We start from the raw sequence: 18,213 nt of genomic DNA, 5'->3' as shown, positions 1-18,213 counted from the left end.
TGCAGCCTTCTGACATATTGTGGCAGATTCTGCCTAAGCAAAACTGCTCCATCTTTCTTTGGATGGGGCAATTCTCATTCCAGAAGCCAACTACCCAGAAAGACACAATGCACCCTGCAAAAGAGTGGACTAAACAAAACCCTGAAGAATGTTACTTGCCATACAGAGTGCAATGGCACCCACTTCATGCGTCTCTAATTTCAGTTGTGAGTAGAAGATACATCTCTACCATGTTCTTAAAAGTCTAATTTTATGCATCATGACTTTTGTATATATGTGAAATATAACAGGAAATAGTTCATGAGGGAAACTTTTTTCCCTAATATAGTCATCATGTATCAGACTGCAGACCACAAAGATGAACAGTTCGTGTCAGTTCTCTTTAGTAAAACAGTAAAAATCAGCATTGTGCAGCTCTTGGGAATGATTCTCATGTTGTATTTGTTTTCAAATTGGTGTATGGGGAAGTGCTTCTATTTGGTAATGTAGAAGCAATCTAGCCAGCACATTTGTTTTGTCACATTTTTGACACTGCTCAAGAAGATCCACACGTACAAAAATTATACATGGGATCTGACTCCTGTTCACCCACTTCAGCTTGTACAGTATATATGTATAGCAGTTCAGCCCCCTAACTTTCCCCCATGCTCCGGATTTACGTCTTTAAACATTAGAAATTACAGGAAAGCAACCGAAACAACTTGCATGAATACGAAGAGCTTCGGTGCATATCTGACTCCAGTGCTTAGTAATTAGAAGGCACAGGGGTCGATTGTGGTTTAGCCTGATTATATCGTTGCTGCCAGGCTACTGAGCCATACATACTACTGCTGAAATATGCACTTTGTGTAAAGCTCAGCAGACATGTGGTTCAGGCAATTTTTAACCACTCTCAAATGGCATGGTCACAGGAAGAGCCATACCACTTCAGTACTACTACACCAAGTAACTCTGCGGTTAGACATCCTGTGCTTCTAGATGTGAAACACCACATAGCTGGGATAACACACAGGCCTGAAGCAATATCCAATGCTCAAGACATTGTGAGTAAAAACCACCACCAGCAGAACGATTGTATCACCCTAGGTCTCTTCATACAATATTTTTCAAGGAGGCAATCATTAATCAGGGTAGAGCAATTTAAATAATTAAGAAAGAGCATAGATAAATTAAGCTTCCAACTTTCTAATCCATGCACAACTGCACATACCAACTGAGCGCTATAAAAATTAAAATGAACTTTTGAAATGGAATGTGGCTGCACTACCCGGGGCATAATCTAAAAATTCAAATCAAGTAGCTCACATGCCTTTTACACTACAGAATTTGTATCTGCTTTTGGGATTGTGAGATTAAGGATTTCTGTTTGGCTGTCTCTATGTTTGTTAATGGACTCTCTATGACACCTTGTAACTGTAGTTCTCTGTATATACTCATGCAAGGGGAATGAGCAAGTTCATTTACTTGAAGACTAAGGTCCCTAAAAGCAAAGGCCAATAGATGCAAGTTAGTACAGTGTTTCTACATGTCATAGATAGTATCTGGTGGAAATTGTCATGATACAATTATAAATAGTTCATATTCTGTATTATAGTGTTTAACCACAAGAATTGCATATTTCTGTTCCTAGTTGATTCTTTTACAAAGAAAAACTGGTTTGACAGAAGATCATGGCTTCAATTTGTATATGATTTTATTACATCCAAATATTTTAAGATCAAAGTAATGTTTTGTAAAAAATAAATATTTTTTTAAAAGATCATTGATTTTTACCAACTCAGTAGAACACAATCCCTTTATTATTTGTGTGTGTGTGTGTGCGTGCGCGTGCACACACACTAATACGCTAGCATCTTTTCTCAACAACAATAATAGTATCACCCCATCCATCTTGCAAGAGGATGGTTTTTTAGTATCTCTCTCTGCGGAAATAAAAGCCTTGTCAGGAAAGGCTATTTTATGATAGCACCATAGAGCCCTCAATATAGCCTCCTCTTTCCACACAGATGGACAGAAAAAGGAGCAGAATAAAGGGATTCACTTTATCACAAGAGCTCAGTTCCCCTTTGGGCCTTTGATAAATGCACTGGGATCATCAATAGGCGACAATGGGGGCTCTTGGCTTCCATCAGGCACAAGCAGAAGTACTCCTTGCTAAAAACAAAACAAAACAAAACAAAAAACCACCACATACATCTTCAGGTAGACCTAATCATGTAAACAAGCGACAACAGTGACAAGCTGAAAGCGCCACGCTTTCTAAATGGGTAGCAGGCCACCCTGACAGTTGGCTACAAGTTTAAGCGTATCACAGAACCAGAGTGTACATCAAAAGCTCAAATATTAGGGAGCAGGGATCTGTAGCCAGCTGGAATCCTGCCCAGAAGCTCTTTGTATTGCTTGGCTATGCCTATGGTAATGGGGAATGCACCATCAATGCCAGCTCAGAGATGGATTAACTGGAGGTGGGGGGGCAGGAGAAGAGATGAAAAAAAATCCAAAAATAGCTTCTCCAACCGTGCAGGACAAATTGCTAGAACCAATGTATTACGATTAGGGTTAACACCATGGGGAATAGAATGTAAATGAGTGAAATATAACTGGAATTGTGCTGCCAAACAGATTCTCTTGCAAATAAAAAAACCACATACACAAACTAAAAGCAATTCCCCCCATTTCAAAAGTAAGGACAAACAATGAGCAATATGCAGCTCAGATTTTTAAAAGCTGGATGTAGAGCCTTGTTGTGAAGCTTGACCAAGTGATTAATGAACATGTCAGTGGTGCACACCCCTTATACTTGTGCAAGCACACAGGCCGACTAAGATCTTCTGCCAACAGCCAGATCATGCAAGCCACAGCTTTGCCCATTTCTCTTTCGAATGATTGCTATATTATGGGACGGCATTAAGCTGAACATCTCAAAGTTCTAGCCATTAAGTTTTAAACCTTGCACTTCATAATCCCTGACCTAAAGCTTCTCTTCTTTTCTTGTGTCACACTTCTCAATCTCTCCCTCCAGTTCAAATAATTTTATCTCAGACTCTAAGCTGTCCCCTATGCCATCTATCATTATGTTCATGGTGCTTAGAAGAGCAGCCCCTCCTGCCCCATTATAGCTATGGAGTTTGCCACATTTAATGATCCTCAGACCACCAAGAAGAACAGTAAAATGCAACTAGATACCCTCCTGTCATCTAGCAATAAACTTGATGTTTCCTGACTATGTCTAATTTGGACTGGTAGTGGGACTTCAACACCTCAAGTAGAGTTCCTTTAGCTGGAGATGTTGGGCACTAAACCAGGGACCATTTGCATCCAAATCATGTGCTAAACCAATGAGCCATGCCCCCCCATCTTAATTTTCTTTCCACCACCATTTGTCACCCACCAATTTACCCTCATCCTCACTTGTCAACCCACATCCATTTAACTTCCAATATAAATTAAACCCTCTGGCCTGGCCCTTTAACACCTGTATAGCCCCAAGCAGAACACTGCAAACCTGTGTGCATGTAAGGAGACTAGAAGCGAGCTCCTTGCAAGTTTCATAACTAAGGGTTGCACAAAAATGTGAAGAATTGTTAACACAGAAGTGGCTAAGGTTAGACAACAGTCCACAGAAATGAATGTCCTTGGCCTAGTTTATATTTTGACGTTGATTTGCAAGTGTCTTCATGACACTATCAAGTTTTTAGGGTGGTTTTTTTAAGTTTACTCAGGCTCTGTGACAAATAGAAATGCCTCTCTGTAAATCAAAGTGCTCCTGCTAGAGCCAATTACCTACTATCACACATGCTAAGCAATGACAGCCCTTTGAAGTAGTAGCTGGAAGTCACCTTACAAAGACCTCAGACTCAAACACCTCACTGCTGTTAGGGAAACCAAGTCTTAGACAAAGGGTTAAACTGCAACGGATTAACATCCAAAAAACATTATGATGGAACAAGAACCCAGTTAGGATCAATACCACCACATTTTTTTCAAAAGCACTTACATATTTAAAGCTTATTGAAAATTGTTAGTATTAGAATACAAAACAACTTAAACGATTGAAAAATCCATTAACTGAAGCTGCATTACAAGGAAAGGAAGCCACACATATTTAGTATGTTACAGGGTAGGGGAAGGGTGCAGTTTCTTCTGTCTCTCCATTACAATTTCTTCTAGTGGATTGGAAAGAACGATGAACAACTGAAGCAAAGAAACTGATATATAGATCAACACCAGCTGTTACAACAGGGGTGTATGGCTCTCCAGAGGTTATTGAACTACAACACCTATCATCCCCAGCTGCTGCCAATGCTGCCTGGACTGGTGGAAGTTGGAGTCCCAACAGTATCTAGAGGCCTGCAGGTTCGTTGACACAAGAAGCACCAACCAGCAGTTGCCCTACCACCTTGTTTCCATTGAACTATCAGGCATGTCCAACAGGTAGATTGTGATCTACTGGTAGATCACGGGATGTTACAGGTAGATACTGGTTGACCTCTGGCCCCTCAGGGATCTCCTTACAAAAAAGCCCAACTTTGGCTTCCTAAAAAAGCTCCACAACTTTGGGTAGATCACTGCCAGTCTTTTTATGACAATGGGTAGATCACTGCCAGTTTTTTAAATACTTTGAGTAGATCGCAGTCTATTGAGAATTGGATGTCCCTGAACTATATGAAAGAAGGGAGGGGGGCAGGGGAGAAAGGCAATGTGTCAGAGACACATTCAGCTGGCCTATCTGCCCTCAGCATCTTTCCTGATGGAGTTCACCTTGACAAAAAGAAGGGGTGCGAAAGAACAAAAGACAGAAGGACAAAGCACTCAGCTCGTACCCTTGCAGGTGCCTCACAGAATATTTGAAGCTCTCTACAATTGCCTCATTTCAAGTTTTATCATGCGGGAGATGCTAAAAAGGGACAAGCCTGCCAATATTTTATTGTATCATATTCATGCCAGAGCTTCAAACCCTAAAAGAGACACACTCACTAAGAAGAGACACTGAAGCTGTGTATAGATTGACTTGAAAGGTAATAAAACAGAGATAGCATTGCCTACAGAACATATGTTCATTTGTTTGTTTATTTTTGTCCTGCTATGCTCTCTGGGCAAACAGTTCTTATTTTTGTATTTTTAGCAACAGAGCAAATGGTATGCATCATAATACCAATACATATAAATAACATGATCACTAAGGAGAAAGAATTATGAAGACTTACAGTATGCACAATGGAGGGATGTAAGAAGTACAGGGGAACCTCAAAGATCAGTGTTGGAAACTGTGCTTTTAAACTTGTGCATATATGACTTGAGAGTGAGAAGTGAGGTACCCAAGTTCACTGATGACACCAATTTGTTTGGAGTGTTAAGAAAGTCCCAGGGTATAGCCTGAAGGCACCTGAGGCCACCAACTTGCTGAAACTAAGGACACATGGGAACACCACATACACTGCCTTTGGTTCCATGGTGAAAGGAAGGTGGGATATAAACAAAAATAAAAAGGGACTGTGAGGAGTTCCAAAAGGGTATCTCCAAACTGGATGACTTGGCTGTAGTAAAATGGCAAATGTGATTCAGTGTAAGCAAGTGTAAAATGATGCACAGTGGAGCAAAAAACAAAAAACAAAAAAACCTCCTTACTTTCCATATGTGCTTAAGGGGTCTGAACTGGCAATGACTGACCAAGGAAGGAGATCTTAGGATTGTGGTGGATAACTCAATGCATATGTTAACCCAGTGTTTGGCAGCTGTGAAAAAGGCTAATTCCTTGTTGAGGATTGCTATGAAAGGATTGAAACTGCCAATGTCATAATGCTGTTATACAAAACTATGGTGTGACTGCATTTTGAATACTGTGCTCATTTCTGGAATACTGTGTTCAGTTCTGGTCACCGTAGCTGAAAAGGGAAATTGTAGAGTTGGAAAAGAGCAACCAAAATTATTGTGAGCTTCTGGAATGACTGGAAATTAGCCACTGATTTGCAGGGGGGCTGGTAGTTCTATCCTAGACTTGTTTGTAGTATAATGCCACCGTGGGCTGTATCAGTCTTCTCTACTGTGGGCAAATGGTTCTCACAAGTTTCTGAAGTACAACAAAAACCTGTTGGACCTGACATAAGCAAGCCATGAAGGAAATAATGAACATGTTTATTATTGTGCAGAGAGTTGTGCTGTTTCGCCACCTCCAAGCCCAGGGATGTGCTACACTAGCATACGGCCATTAACTTACTACTGGACCTATGGTTGCCACTGACCCTTTTGCTTGGGAGTCCACACTTTGCTACATTTGATGCATCACATTTTGCTGCCTCTGCTTTTTAAGCTCCCACAGTAGCTCTGAGCAAGTTGGGTGGAATGGAGTTGGGACAGAAGCATTAAAAAAACCAATGGCATTACTTCCAGAATTCAGAGTGTCTAGTTGCCCAAACAGACACAGCTGGAATAGAAGTAGATTCACTTTTTAAAGCAAATAATTTCCTCTACTCCTTTACGCATTCCAACGATCAGAACAGCCACCTCATGAAACTCTTGACAACCAAAGAAGGAATTAGTGACCATATCTGGTTGTTTATAATTTATGAAGGCTGCTTTCATTCTGGTCAAGAGTCTGAAACCCACATAGAACCAACCACCTTCTAAGCTGTGAGATCCTAGCACTATTCCTTTGTACCAGGTTGTGAGTTAATTTCAGTTTACAGTTCCACGTAGTTGGTTTAGTCAGAGGGGGAAATGCTTACATTGTCTAATATATACACCTTATTGCAGCTCCTGTTCTCAGAACAATCAGTGTTTCAATGTGAACTGTTAAAAGTGAATCCTAATCGTTTCACTTTAACCACATCACTTGAAGAGTCTTTTAAATACGATGGAAATGCCTGAACAGATTAAGGTTTTGATCTCTTACGCAAACTAAGATTTAAATAATTAAAACTTGAAAGGGTTTCCCCACCCAACTTGTAAATTGAGGAAACTTTCATTTCCAATTTTGTACACTGACATGCTTACAACATATCATTGCTCAACTTCCTTGCTCAAGCTCTTAGTGCATGTGGTTAATAAAAGAAAGCCAAGCTTCATTACACCATAGCCACTGCTTTTTTGTACCATGCCGAAACTAGTGGACAAAGCCAGCTCAATGAAGTGAAAAACAAAAAGGCAGTAAGATGTCAGGGTCTCTGGGAAATGCATTACTTCCATCTGGCTGCCTATTTCCCTACACTTAAAAAAAAAAATTCTTGCCCAACACCCTATAGGCAAGCATTCGTGACAATACAGGCAATATTTTATTCATCTGCCTCAGGCAAACATTTGCCTAGAGTGCAGGTGGCCAACTGGTAGCTGCTCATGGACTGCGTTCCCCCTGCAAGATGACTTTATAAAGCCCTGAGAAGACTACCTGCAACCACACAGAGAGGGCCAGGGTAGAAAAGCAACTGGATCCTATGAGGGAGGACAGATCCTATCTTTTCTGTGATGCCTTTGGCACAGTACAGGGTTATAGGAAGCTGTCTTATACTGCATGAAAGATGATGACTGGAAGCATCTCTTTAAGGCTGTAGAGAGCAGCCCTACCTGCAGTTGCAGGGGTCTAATCAGGGTCCTTTTTGCATGTAAAATGCATGATATTTTGGTGCTCATCCCCTACTAAAACAAAGCTGGTTTACCCTCATCTCTATCTGATCCCTCTGTGGCCTCCCTATCCTGAATTTTGGGCTTAGCTCCTTAAGTCAGAGATCTGTCTTCTGTTGCTCTGTAAGGCACCATCCCTGCGACGGGGTGAGCTCCCGTTGTTCGGTCCCAGCTCCTGCCAACCTAGCAGTTTAAAAGCACGTCAAAGTGCAAGTAGATAAATAGGAACCGCTCCAAGTGGGAAGGTAAACGGTGTTTCCGTGTGCTGCCCTGGTTCGCCAGAAGCGGCTTTGTCATGCTGGCCATATGACCTGGAAGCTGTACGCCGGCTCCCTCGGCCAATAACATGAGATGAGTGCTGCAACCCCAGGGATCCCTTTACCTTTAAGGCACCATGCACACAGTGCTTTATCAATATAGGTCACCAACACAGTAAGCATAGGCCCACAGAGACCTTCCCTGGCACCCACCAGATCCTGCCCACCTCTTCTTTCCCTGCTGGAATTAAGCTTGCCCAATTACAGCACATGGGGCATTTTCAGAGGGAGGGAGTGCAGCTGTAGGAAGAAGCTACTTTCTCCCCTCCCCAGCTATTCTGCCCCCACCTAAACACACTGAAAACCCCTCTTTCTCTCTCACCATAATTAGGCTTCAAAGAAGCCTTTTTACTAACTACAATAGGATTTCTTGAAGCTGAATTACAACAGAGTAGAGCAATTTCAAGGGGTTTCCATCTGTGACCTCCCCATCCCCAAATCCCCCTTCCCTTGTTGCAATTAGGCTTGAGGGAGGAGCCTCCCATATAATTAATTAAATAAATGGGTATTTTATAGTACCGTACCCGTGACATTTTCTTAACATTCCAAATCTTTCCCCAGGCTCAAAGGGGGCTGGGCTGGGGGCTGATCTAAAGCAAATCATGCTCCATTGGGTTGAAGCTGGTTGTTAATCATATTTGTTTCCTCCTCCCAGGCTCCATAAATTAGAAACTTGCCCCCAAACCTTTGATTTTCATCATGAGTTAAGTGCAACAGAACAATACTGTACTTCCATCACCTCAAACCAGCATTTCAAATGGGAGTCAAGCTAGGATGCAGTTGTAAGCAATGATTCATAGTGGAGGAGGGTAAAACACCCCTAAGAGTGCTATCTTTCTATACATATTTTCCAGTTTCCATTGTGGGAAAGAACATATCTCTGTACAACAGTTTCCATTTTCTATTCAGAGGTCCCTATCTAAAGCTGCGCTGGGTACATCACAGAGGACTCAGGGAAGGCAATCCTTTCTAACATCTGCCTCTGTCTAGTGATAAAAGCAGCCAACCAACAGCAAAATGAGCAGACCTTGCCTTTCTCCAACAAGGGATACCTCAAGCTTGCAATGCTGAATCACACTGAGGAACAGGATAACTTCTGTATGTGCCAAAAGCATTAAGTATAGCAATGGGTGGGCTTGCCTATATTATCTAGGACTTGTGCCTTTTCAGCATTCTTCTCTGATGCAGGTAGGTAGCCGTGTTGGTCTGTCGTCGAAACAAAAAATAAAAACAAATTCCTTCCAGTAGCACCTTAGAGACCAACTAAGTTTGTCATAGGTATGAGCTTTCGTGTGCATGCACACTTCTTCAGATACCAAGATATTCAGATATTCTCTGATGCAGGGTATGTTGCTTGCAAGCACAGATTATCTCTCTTTCAGTACACCTTAAGGTCATGGCTGGAAAAATCCCTAACACCTAGGTGCTCTTTAAAGTCTCCAAGCACCAGCATCATTTTACCCAGTTTTTATAGGGCTAGTTACCACTTCTTTTGGTGCCGAAGTATTCGGCTGCTAAGAATTCAAATATCTGATTTTGGCTCCTAGGAATTTGAATATATTTTTAGTTCTTTATAAGGGTTACCCGCTCCCACTTAGAGGGATCTAGCAATTAGGTTTTCAAGGAAATATTAAAAGAGTTATGGCTTTCCACCACTACAATTGGTGTGCCTCAGTAATAAGTTTTAGGTCTAAATGAAAAGAAAAGTTTCAAAAGAGCCTGCTTTGTAGTAAAAGTTTGACCTGCAGCAAATCATTTGATCAGCCCCATTCAAACACCTTCTGGCTATTTAATGCAGCCCACTTGCCTTCTTGCCTTGCACTGCATACTCTCAATAGTGATGTGGACAGTTTCAATAGTCAGGAACATCTGGATATTTCTTCGCCACCTTGTTTATTTCCACAGTTGTGATCTTATACAAGCTTTTCATCTCCTTCCAAGCAGGGCTTATATGAGCAACATGAGTGTTTTTATTATGTATTTTAAGAAGCAATTTGAGCAATGTGGTTTGCTTCCCCACCCATGCCTTTCCCAGTGTTAAGTCTTAAGAGTAAGAGATAAAAGATGACAGAACCAGTAAAGATAAAACTAGTAAAGCTATAAATTACCCAAGCCATTTCTGAGCTCCCCTTGCTCTGAAGAGCTATTTGCTTTAGAAGAGCGTGAATGCCAACAAGTCTGGTCAGAATTGGAGCTGTGGCACTCGTATCATGTGCAGGATTCACTTGTGGTACCGTATTTTTCCATGTATAAGACACCCCCTATTTATTGGGACTGCAACAGGAAATTTTTTTGGGGGGGGGTCACCACTGCCAATCGCTCTACAGCATGCCCACCACTGCAAATCACATGCATCGCCACAGACACCAATCATCTGCATGCTTGATGCCAAAAGCCCACCTGCCCACTTTATTAATCCACAGATGATTGCACACATGCCTCGCCACTGCCGTAAATCAACCACCCAATTGCCGCAGCAAATCGTCAGCAGGCCTTGCAGCAGCAACCAATCACACGCCCAATCGCCGCTGCCAATCTCCTGTTGGCTGTTGCCACCAATCGCCCATCCATGTATACGACGACCCACATTTTTTGCCTATAATTTCTAAGTAAAAAATATTGTCTTATACTTGGAAAAATACAGTGGTACCTTGGGTTACAAACACTTCAGGTTACAAACACTTCAGGTTACAAACTCCGCTAACCCAGAAATAGTACCTCAGGTTAAGAACTTTGCTTCTAGATGAGAACAGAAATCGTGCTCCGGCAGCGGGGCGGCTGCAGGAGGCCCCATTAGCTAAAGTGGTGCTTCAGGTTAAGAACAGTTTCAGGTTAAGAACGGACCTCCGGAATGAATTAAGTTCTTAACCTGAGGTACCACTGTACAGTACGGATATTGTTTATTGTTACAGTCTCAAGCCACCATTAAACCCTCCAAACTACGTTTTAAAGTATGTGGCACTGTCATCAACCTGGCATTCTTAACAGTTCAAAGATTTGTAAAATCTACCAGAAATGAATGCTTTTTTGGGGGGAGGGGACGACAAAAATTATATCCAACACTGCTCTGTCTACTTTGTGTCTTTTACTCACCCAAATAAGACCTGGCAAAGCCTTTTCCAAACGTTTTGCAGCAATTATCTTTTCATCTGCTCTAATGTTTTAAGTTAACTCTAAATATAGTAATAGATTAGCCGGATGAGTCTAGGCAGACTGTTGCCATTAAGATCTTTAGCACTGTAAGCTGGTAAACTCCCTAAGAGGAACAAAAACAATTCTTATTTAAATCACTGTCCTTGGCTAGGTGGATACCATCTACAACCTTTTGAACTGATAAAAGGAATATTAGCAATTTCACTTTCTGAACGATGCAAGTATATAAGAAATTGGGGGCGTGGTCCTTAGGAATGTATCATTTCTACATGCACAGCAAATCCACAAATAATGCAAACACAGAAAAAGTTATTGAAGCCAACAAGAAGCAAGGATCATAATTTGTTAATTACATATCCTCTCAGCCCATATACATGATCTGTTATAAGGCCAAGTTCTCAGACACCTGGGATTTTTTACTTTGAGGAGCTGAGGGTCAAATCTGAGCTTTTAGCCCCTCTACACTGGAAGATCCACAAGCCTTTTTTATTGTACCATTTTGAACCTAAAACTTCATATGTAAGGCTTGGCGCCAAACTAAATGTGATTACTAAACGAAACCTAATCAAGAATCTCCTGTAGGTTAAAAACCCACACTGATTAGCAGGGGTAGGTGACAGCTGTGTTAGCATGTGTGAGTGACAGAATATGAATCTGATCAGTATCTTGGCATCAAAGGTGATGCCACCAAGCAATTTTGTTGCTTAACCCCCCCTCCCCCCCACACCTCAACACCACCAAAGGTGGAAGGAGTAACGGTTTATCTTCAGCTGCTATTGAGTTTTTAGAAGACAGCAAGAGATCCTGATCACAGACTTCTCGTGTCATATGTAGTTGGGCCTTTAAAGGTCAGCACTGAACAAAAGCCAATTCTTGGCGATTATCTTAACCAGAAGCATCTTGTGAACCCAAGATAACATGCTGCCGAAAACCTCTAAAAGCTAGCCAGAGTACCAACAATACTGGGTACCAAGTGACGTATCATAGATTGCAAAGCCAGGCAACTACAGACTTATGCTCTGTTATACAATATGAACTAAATACCACCCCTTTATTCCATACAGTACTGAAAATCAGAATGCTCTTTGCTCATAAGCAAGCATTAAAAGGGTAAAGAAAAAGAAATCTACAGTTTGACCATAACACTTTAAAAACAATGATGATGAAACTAACGCCATTCTGCATGTGCTTCAAGGCACAGTCACATGTTTCAAAACAATTATGTCAGCAACAATACATTACAAAATCATTTATCTGCAGCCATTTTGGGGGGCCTTTCCTACACATTTTCAGTAGATAAGGGGGGAGTGGTGCAGTCTAAACCCTTACTGATGGACTAGAATTTATTCATTCATGTTATCTAAAGATGACTACAAATACTTACAGTCACACCCGCCTGCCTACCTCCCCCTCTGATGGGCAACCACTTGCCATATGGGCTATGACAGCTGGCCTACCTACCACCTTTCCAGAGGCCAGAAAGCTAAAAGATTAAGAAATTCTAAAGCAGCAGGCATTTTTATAGGCTGGAGTCAAATCAACACCTACCTCATTTAAGACTGTTTATTTAGTGTTTAGGATACATTTCTTCAAAGTAGTCAATGTGTGGTGGCTGGAGTATGTCGAGAGCAGAGAGCACCTACAAAACAAGGGGGAAGCTGATTTGGTTATGTGAAATACACCAGAAATCCTCACTTTAGAGAAGCAATTGTGAAATCAAAGACAAGGCTTTCTTTTCAACTCACAACTACGCTGCCTCCACCTTTATTTGAGGGGAGAGATACAAAGTTGAGAGGTCTTCACAAAGAAAAGGGGCACTACTGATGTCTGATCAAAGAAAAATTTGCAGAACTGACGTTTCCAGCAAGTGATGGTCTTTGTACTGCTTTGTATGTCATAATGCTTTTTGTCTGCTTTATTCAGATTTTCTCAACCCATAGACTCTATATGCACAATATCTTTGCTCATAACATCTTAGGCAAGGTCTTCTCCAAAGCCTGCAACTTTATTACACTTAAGTATTTGCAACCTAACTTCCTCCTCTTTGCAACAAATTTACTTCATTTTATTTCAGAGTTTTCATATCCCACCTTTCCTCCAAATGAGAACACAAGGTAGCTTCGTGGAGACATGGGAAAGGGCCTTCTTGGTGTCTCCTCCAAGATTCTCCCTCCCTAGAAAAGCTAGACTGGCTCCCTTCTGGTCCTTCTGCTGGCAGGTGAAGATCTTGTTCCTAATAGGATTTTGGGCGCTGACTGTTTTTAAGAAACACCATGCTGTTTTTATTGTAATTATTTGTATGTTTTAACAGATTTTATATATGTACCGTATATAGTTTTAATTCTAGTAATGTTTGATTTTTTATGAATGGTTTTTCTATGTTTTTTAGCAATTGTTGTTTTTAATCTGTTTTTATCTGTAAGCTGCCTTGAGTCCCATCAGAGAAAAAAGCAGGGTATAAACAACGAGGAGGAGGAGGAGGAGGAGGAGAAGGAGGAGGAGGAGAAGAAGAGGAGGAGGAGGAGGAGGAGGAGGAGGAGGAGGAGGAGGAGGAGGAGGAGGAGGAAGAAGAAGAAGAAGAAGAAGAAGAAGAAGAAGAAGAAGAAGAAGAAGAAGAAGAAGAAGAAGAAGAAGAAGAAGAAGAAGAAGAAGAAGAAATGTACATGGTAATGAAAAATATATAATATACAGTGGTACCTCGACATCCAAACGACTCGACTTCCGAAGGTTTCGACTTCCAAAGTTGACAACCTTGGAAGTCTTTTCGCCGCACGCGCCCTGCGCCTGCGCAAAAGCGGTGCGTGCGGTCGGCGCATGCGCAGAAGCGCAAAATCGCACTTCGGGCATGTGCAGAACGGGTGCTTCAACAACCAAAGACTTCGACTTACGAAGACGGCCGCGGAACAGATCGTCTTCATAAGTCGAGGTACCACTGTACAATAAAACCATAAATCCATTACAACTCAAATCAGCATCAAAATCATCAGGTTTTAAAGACCTGGATAAATATTTCCACCTGTCATCTAAATACCGCTAATGTGGAGAATTGTCAACTCTCAATCAGGAGAAAGTTCCTTAAATTGGGTGCCAGCACCAAAAATGCCCCATCTTTCATGACTGTCCTGCTCACCACACTAGCTGGTGGGGACACCAGCATGGACTTTCAGACAAATCTTAGGGCTTGGAATACCAGGTACTAGAGAAGGTGTCCTGCCAAGTATCTAGATCCCAGGCCATCTAGGATTTTATAGACTGACGTCAACCCCTTGTGTTGGGCCTGGTAGCTTACCAGCTGTCAGTGTAGTGCCTTCAGTGATATGACTCTGTCGGGCTGCACCCAATAACTAGCAGGCAGCAGAATCTTGCAGCAGCTGCTTTCGGGGGAAGTGCCACATGGAATGCACTGTAATATGGGAAATCTATGGAAAGTTATCAGAGCATAGATGGCTGATATTGGTCTGGGAATGGTTGCAGCTGACAAACAAACTGTAGATGGGCACAGGTGCTCCTCACCATTGAGGTAGCTTGGTCTCCAGTGGCAGCTTGGACTACAAACCTGCTCTTTCCAGAGACTGCTATTCCACCTGAACTGAATACAGCAGGTATTCTGGTGAGTTTTGTTGGTTCTTATAATAAAGCATTTGAGTACCGTTTGGGATTACCAGATTATTTCTAGTTATGCTCCCTCCATTTGAAAAGACTAATATGATGATGCCTACTTTCGGGAATGACTGAATGCAAGCACTCTTTGCACAGATTAAAATATCACAAAGCTAGGAGATTTCAGGAAGAGTGCTGAAGGTTTGCAAAGCCCTTGGAGTAAGGAATAATGGCCTGCCAGACCTTCACTCCCTATTTCTTCTCCACCATGATTAACCAGTTTGTCAACAAAAAAAATGTTTTCAGTGGTAATCCTAGTCAGTCTCAATCATGATTAGTGTGGTGACAGCAAGCTCTCGATCTCAGCTAGTGTGTGTGAAGGTGCATGTTGCCAAGGAGTGGCTCCACATTTGTCAACTGTGATTCACAGAGCACCAGAGCTGCATCTGCACCAGCTCTTACATCTGGCAATCTCACTCGACACAAATGAAGTGTACAAGTTCTCTATGGCAATTACACAGATATAAGAGGCTGCTTTTCACTAATGGGTCATGCATTTTGTGAACGTTTGTAGGAGAGAAAACTTCTGTTTGGTTATGCTCTGCATTATTAATGTAAACAATCACACTATACCAATCTCCTCCCATCTCTGCCAGCCTATTAAGTGGCAGTTGATGATACAATAAAATAGGAATATGTGCAGAGCTTTACAAGCTAAGGTCTGCAGGAAATGCAGCTCACTCCTCCCCGCTCCTGCCCCCAAAATAAGGCATCTCCATGTTAATGGTGTTTCTATTTCTACAGGTTTGCTATGATTTCTATTACACCAAAGTCTGGAATGTATTGCTGGAATGTATCTTGATTTAATATATCTAACCTGTTTTCTGTAGTGACTTTGTTTATGCTTGATTTTGCATTTAACAAATAAACAAGAAGGTAAAAAGTACTGGTTAAAAAAAATTAACAAAAATATCTCCACTGGTAACATACCGTAACTAGGCACCTTGCTTAGAAAAAGCTTAAAGTAATGATTTCAGAGTCATCAAAAAAAGCCCTGCTTTAATGTTAAGCATGGAAACATCTCCTCTATCACCCTGTTAAATATTGCTTCAGCACAGAGGTCACCTTCAAAAGGGAGGCAAAGATCTTCAGGCAAAGAAAATGTGATCGATCTACTCCAGATCAAGATCCAGCCAGCACTAATTTGGAGGCAGAAGTTTAATGTTTTTTGTGTTTTAATATTTTGTTGGTAGCCACCCAGAGTGGCTGGGGCAACCCAGTCAGATGGGTGGCATATAAATAATAAAATTATTAAATTATTATTAGAAAAAACAGCAGTTGCAAGTACATTCAGATGGCAGACCCAAAGTCATGACAAGGAATACACAGGTAGCTGTCAGGACCTAAGTACCCCAGGAAGTCTCACCCAGAACCAGCTCTTCGACCCATTTTAATTGTTTTAAAATATTTTTCCTAGTGCTGAGGTGGCAAACGGATTCCACCCAACATCTTGGATTGCCTCCCTAATTCAGTCATGTCTGAGCATCGGTCGGTGTGTGTGTGTTGATGCCCACTGTTTAACAAATAGATGGTGGTGTCCATCATCCCCTGCAAGGGTCTGCAGTACAGTAACAACTTCCAGAAATTGGGGGACACATCCAGATTGTGGCCAGGAAGCACTCGATGTCGTAGCACCAGAAAAGGATGGTGAGAAATTAAACAGTCTTTCCAGAGTTTCTTAAGAAAAAGCCAGAAAATTATATAGAGAGTCATTGCCCAATGGCGATTAGCATTTCATTTATGGTCTTGGTTCCTATCAGTTTAAGGTAGCAATTCTGACCCTATCCAGGCAATGCAGCCAGAAAGATAGTGACTTGCCAAAGGCCATTCATAAATTTTATAGCTGAGGTGAGTCCTAAACCAGACTTCCCGTCTCAGTTCCAGCCATGACACTGGGGATGCATAAGCATCCTGCTGCTGGCCTCAGAAGGGGCTGAGCCTTTGTGAGCATTCCAAACAGAATGTTTTTACTCAAATGCTTGTCAAAAAACATCATGTTTCCCACCTGGAGATTCAGGGATTAGTAATTCCAGTTCTACCCCTAAAAGGAAGAAACATTCAGCTGAAGCCAGGACTGCACTGGCTCAGCTCAGCTCAATTCTACAAGTGCCGCTAACTGAATGTCTGCAACACACTTGTGCCACACATCAGTCCCTGCTCTTCCCAACTAGGCCACCATTGCTCCTCCTTCCGTTCCCATGATGTGGAAGGACACTGGCTGCTCCATGCCCTTGTCCGACAGTAATGCCTTTGTGTTGGGTGTTGCCGAGACACTAATATTGGCTTTATTCCTCTCCTAAAGGTGGGAGAGAAGAGATTGGGTGTAATGTGCCATTTGCACACTTCGCTGGGGGCATTTGCTACTTGCCATCAACGAAGAAGCCAGCAAAGTCTAATTCAACTGTTTTTAGCCTGATAGCATAGGCATGGCCACAGTCCTTAAAAGAACCTGCCTCATTGGTATTTGAATTTTGTAGTGTTTGTGCAAAGCAAGCTGCAGGCCACTTACATTGTCATGCTTAAAAAAACACAACATCTTCAATTCACGGAAGACCCTTTTGCAAGAGACCAGATTTTGGAAGACGTTGGGCATCTTTTTGAGTGCAACTCTCTTTCCATCTCGCGGATCTGTTACTGACCTGAAGGAGAGGAGGAGAAGAAGATTAAGCATATAATGTGACTTTAAACAAACAAGTTCTTCCATTCCACCCCAAGAATGCCTATGCTTAAAAAAATCAAGATGAATCTGGATGCTGAAAGCAGAAAATCAAGAGAGGCATGTAGAATTCTTAAACAAGTCTCACTGCATTTTATTCTGTATACAAAGTGAATTCAATCCATGCTTCAGGCAACTCTGCATGTTATTCAGCAATGAGATTACTATGCATTCAAGTCCTCATGTCTTCCATCAGTAAAACTATTCACCTCAACTGTACACTACTATTTAATGCCTGGTCAATAAATGGCAGTATCTGATTACCCTACTTACATTTTCTTCTCTTTAATTACTCTATTAGTTCTAGGACACCTTTCCCATTACAAGACTTTTCAATATTAAATTGCCACAGTACATTGCTTTTCAACACTGCCTGCTAACAAGATTAATTTTGTATGGAACTATTGAAAAAAGTTACTCCCTTGGCATCAAATTAGACCATAGTGCATATCTTCTGGTGGGGTGTTGTATGTGCAGTTTCAGGTCTACATTGTGAGGGTGGGCCAGGGGAAGACACTGAATCCCTTGTCTTCCTTGATACTTCATGACAGCTAATGTCCCCCCATGCAAAAAATAGTAAAATCCTACCTATCTACAATGATTACAAAATATTTCAGGAAGAGCATAGACACTAATATACGGCTTGCTACTTCCAATAACTATATGAAATGGCCCAAGACAAGAAAGACACCCAACTCCTAATTTAGGCTAACTATGCTGGAACATAGGAAGCTGCTTTACACCAAGTCC

General features: G+C 41.6%; 1 protein-coding gene across 1 annotated transcript in view; it reads right to left on the bottom strand.

The window, feature by feature from the left end:
• Positions 1 to 18,213, bottom strand: part of NLK (nemo like kinase) — a 95,140-nt gene that overhangs the window by 23,797 nt on the left and 53,130 nt on the right. The window contains exons 2-3 of the mRNA XM_035138795.2: positions 17,257 to 17,386; positions 12,671 to 12,726 (exon numbers count right to left, since the gene is read on the bottom strand). Of these exons, the coding sequence (XP_034994686.1) occupies positions 12,671 to 12,726; positions 17,257 to 17,386 (186 nt within the window). The remainder of the gene's footprint in view (positions 1 to 12,670; positions 12,727 to 17,256; positions 17,387 to 18,213) is intronic.

This window comes from Zootoca vivipara, chromosome 15, assembly GCF_963506605.1.
Source record: "Zootoca vivipara chromosome 15, rZooViv1.1, whole genome shotgun sequence".
NCBI lineage: Eukaryota > Metazoa > Chordata > Lepidosauria > Squamata > Lacertidae > Zootoca > Zootoca vivipara.
The sequence above is the reverse complement of the archived record's forward strand: the minus strand, read 5'-3'. Positions and strand labels throughout refer to the sequence as shown.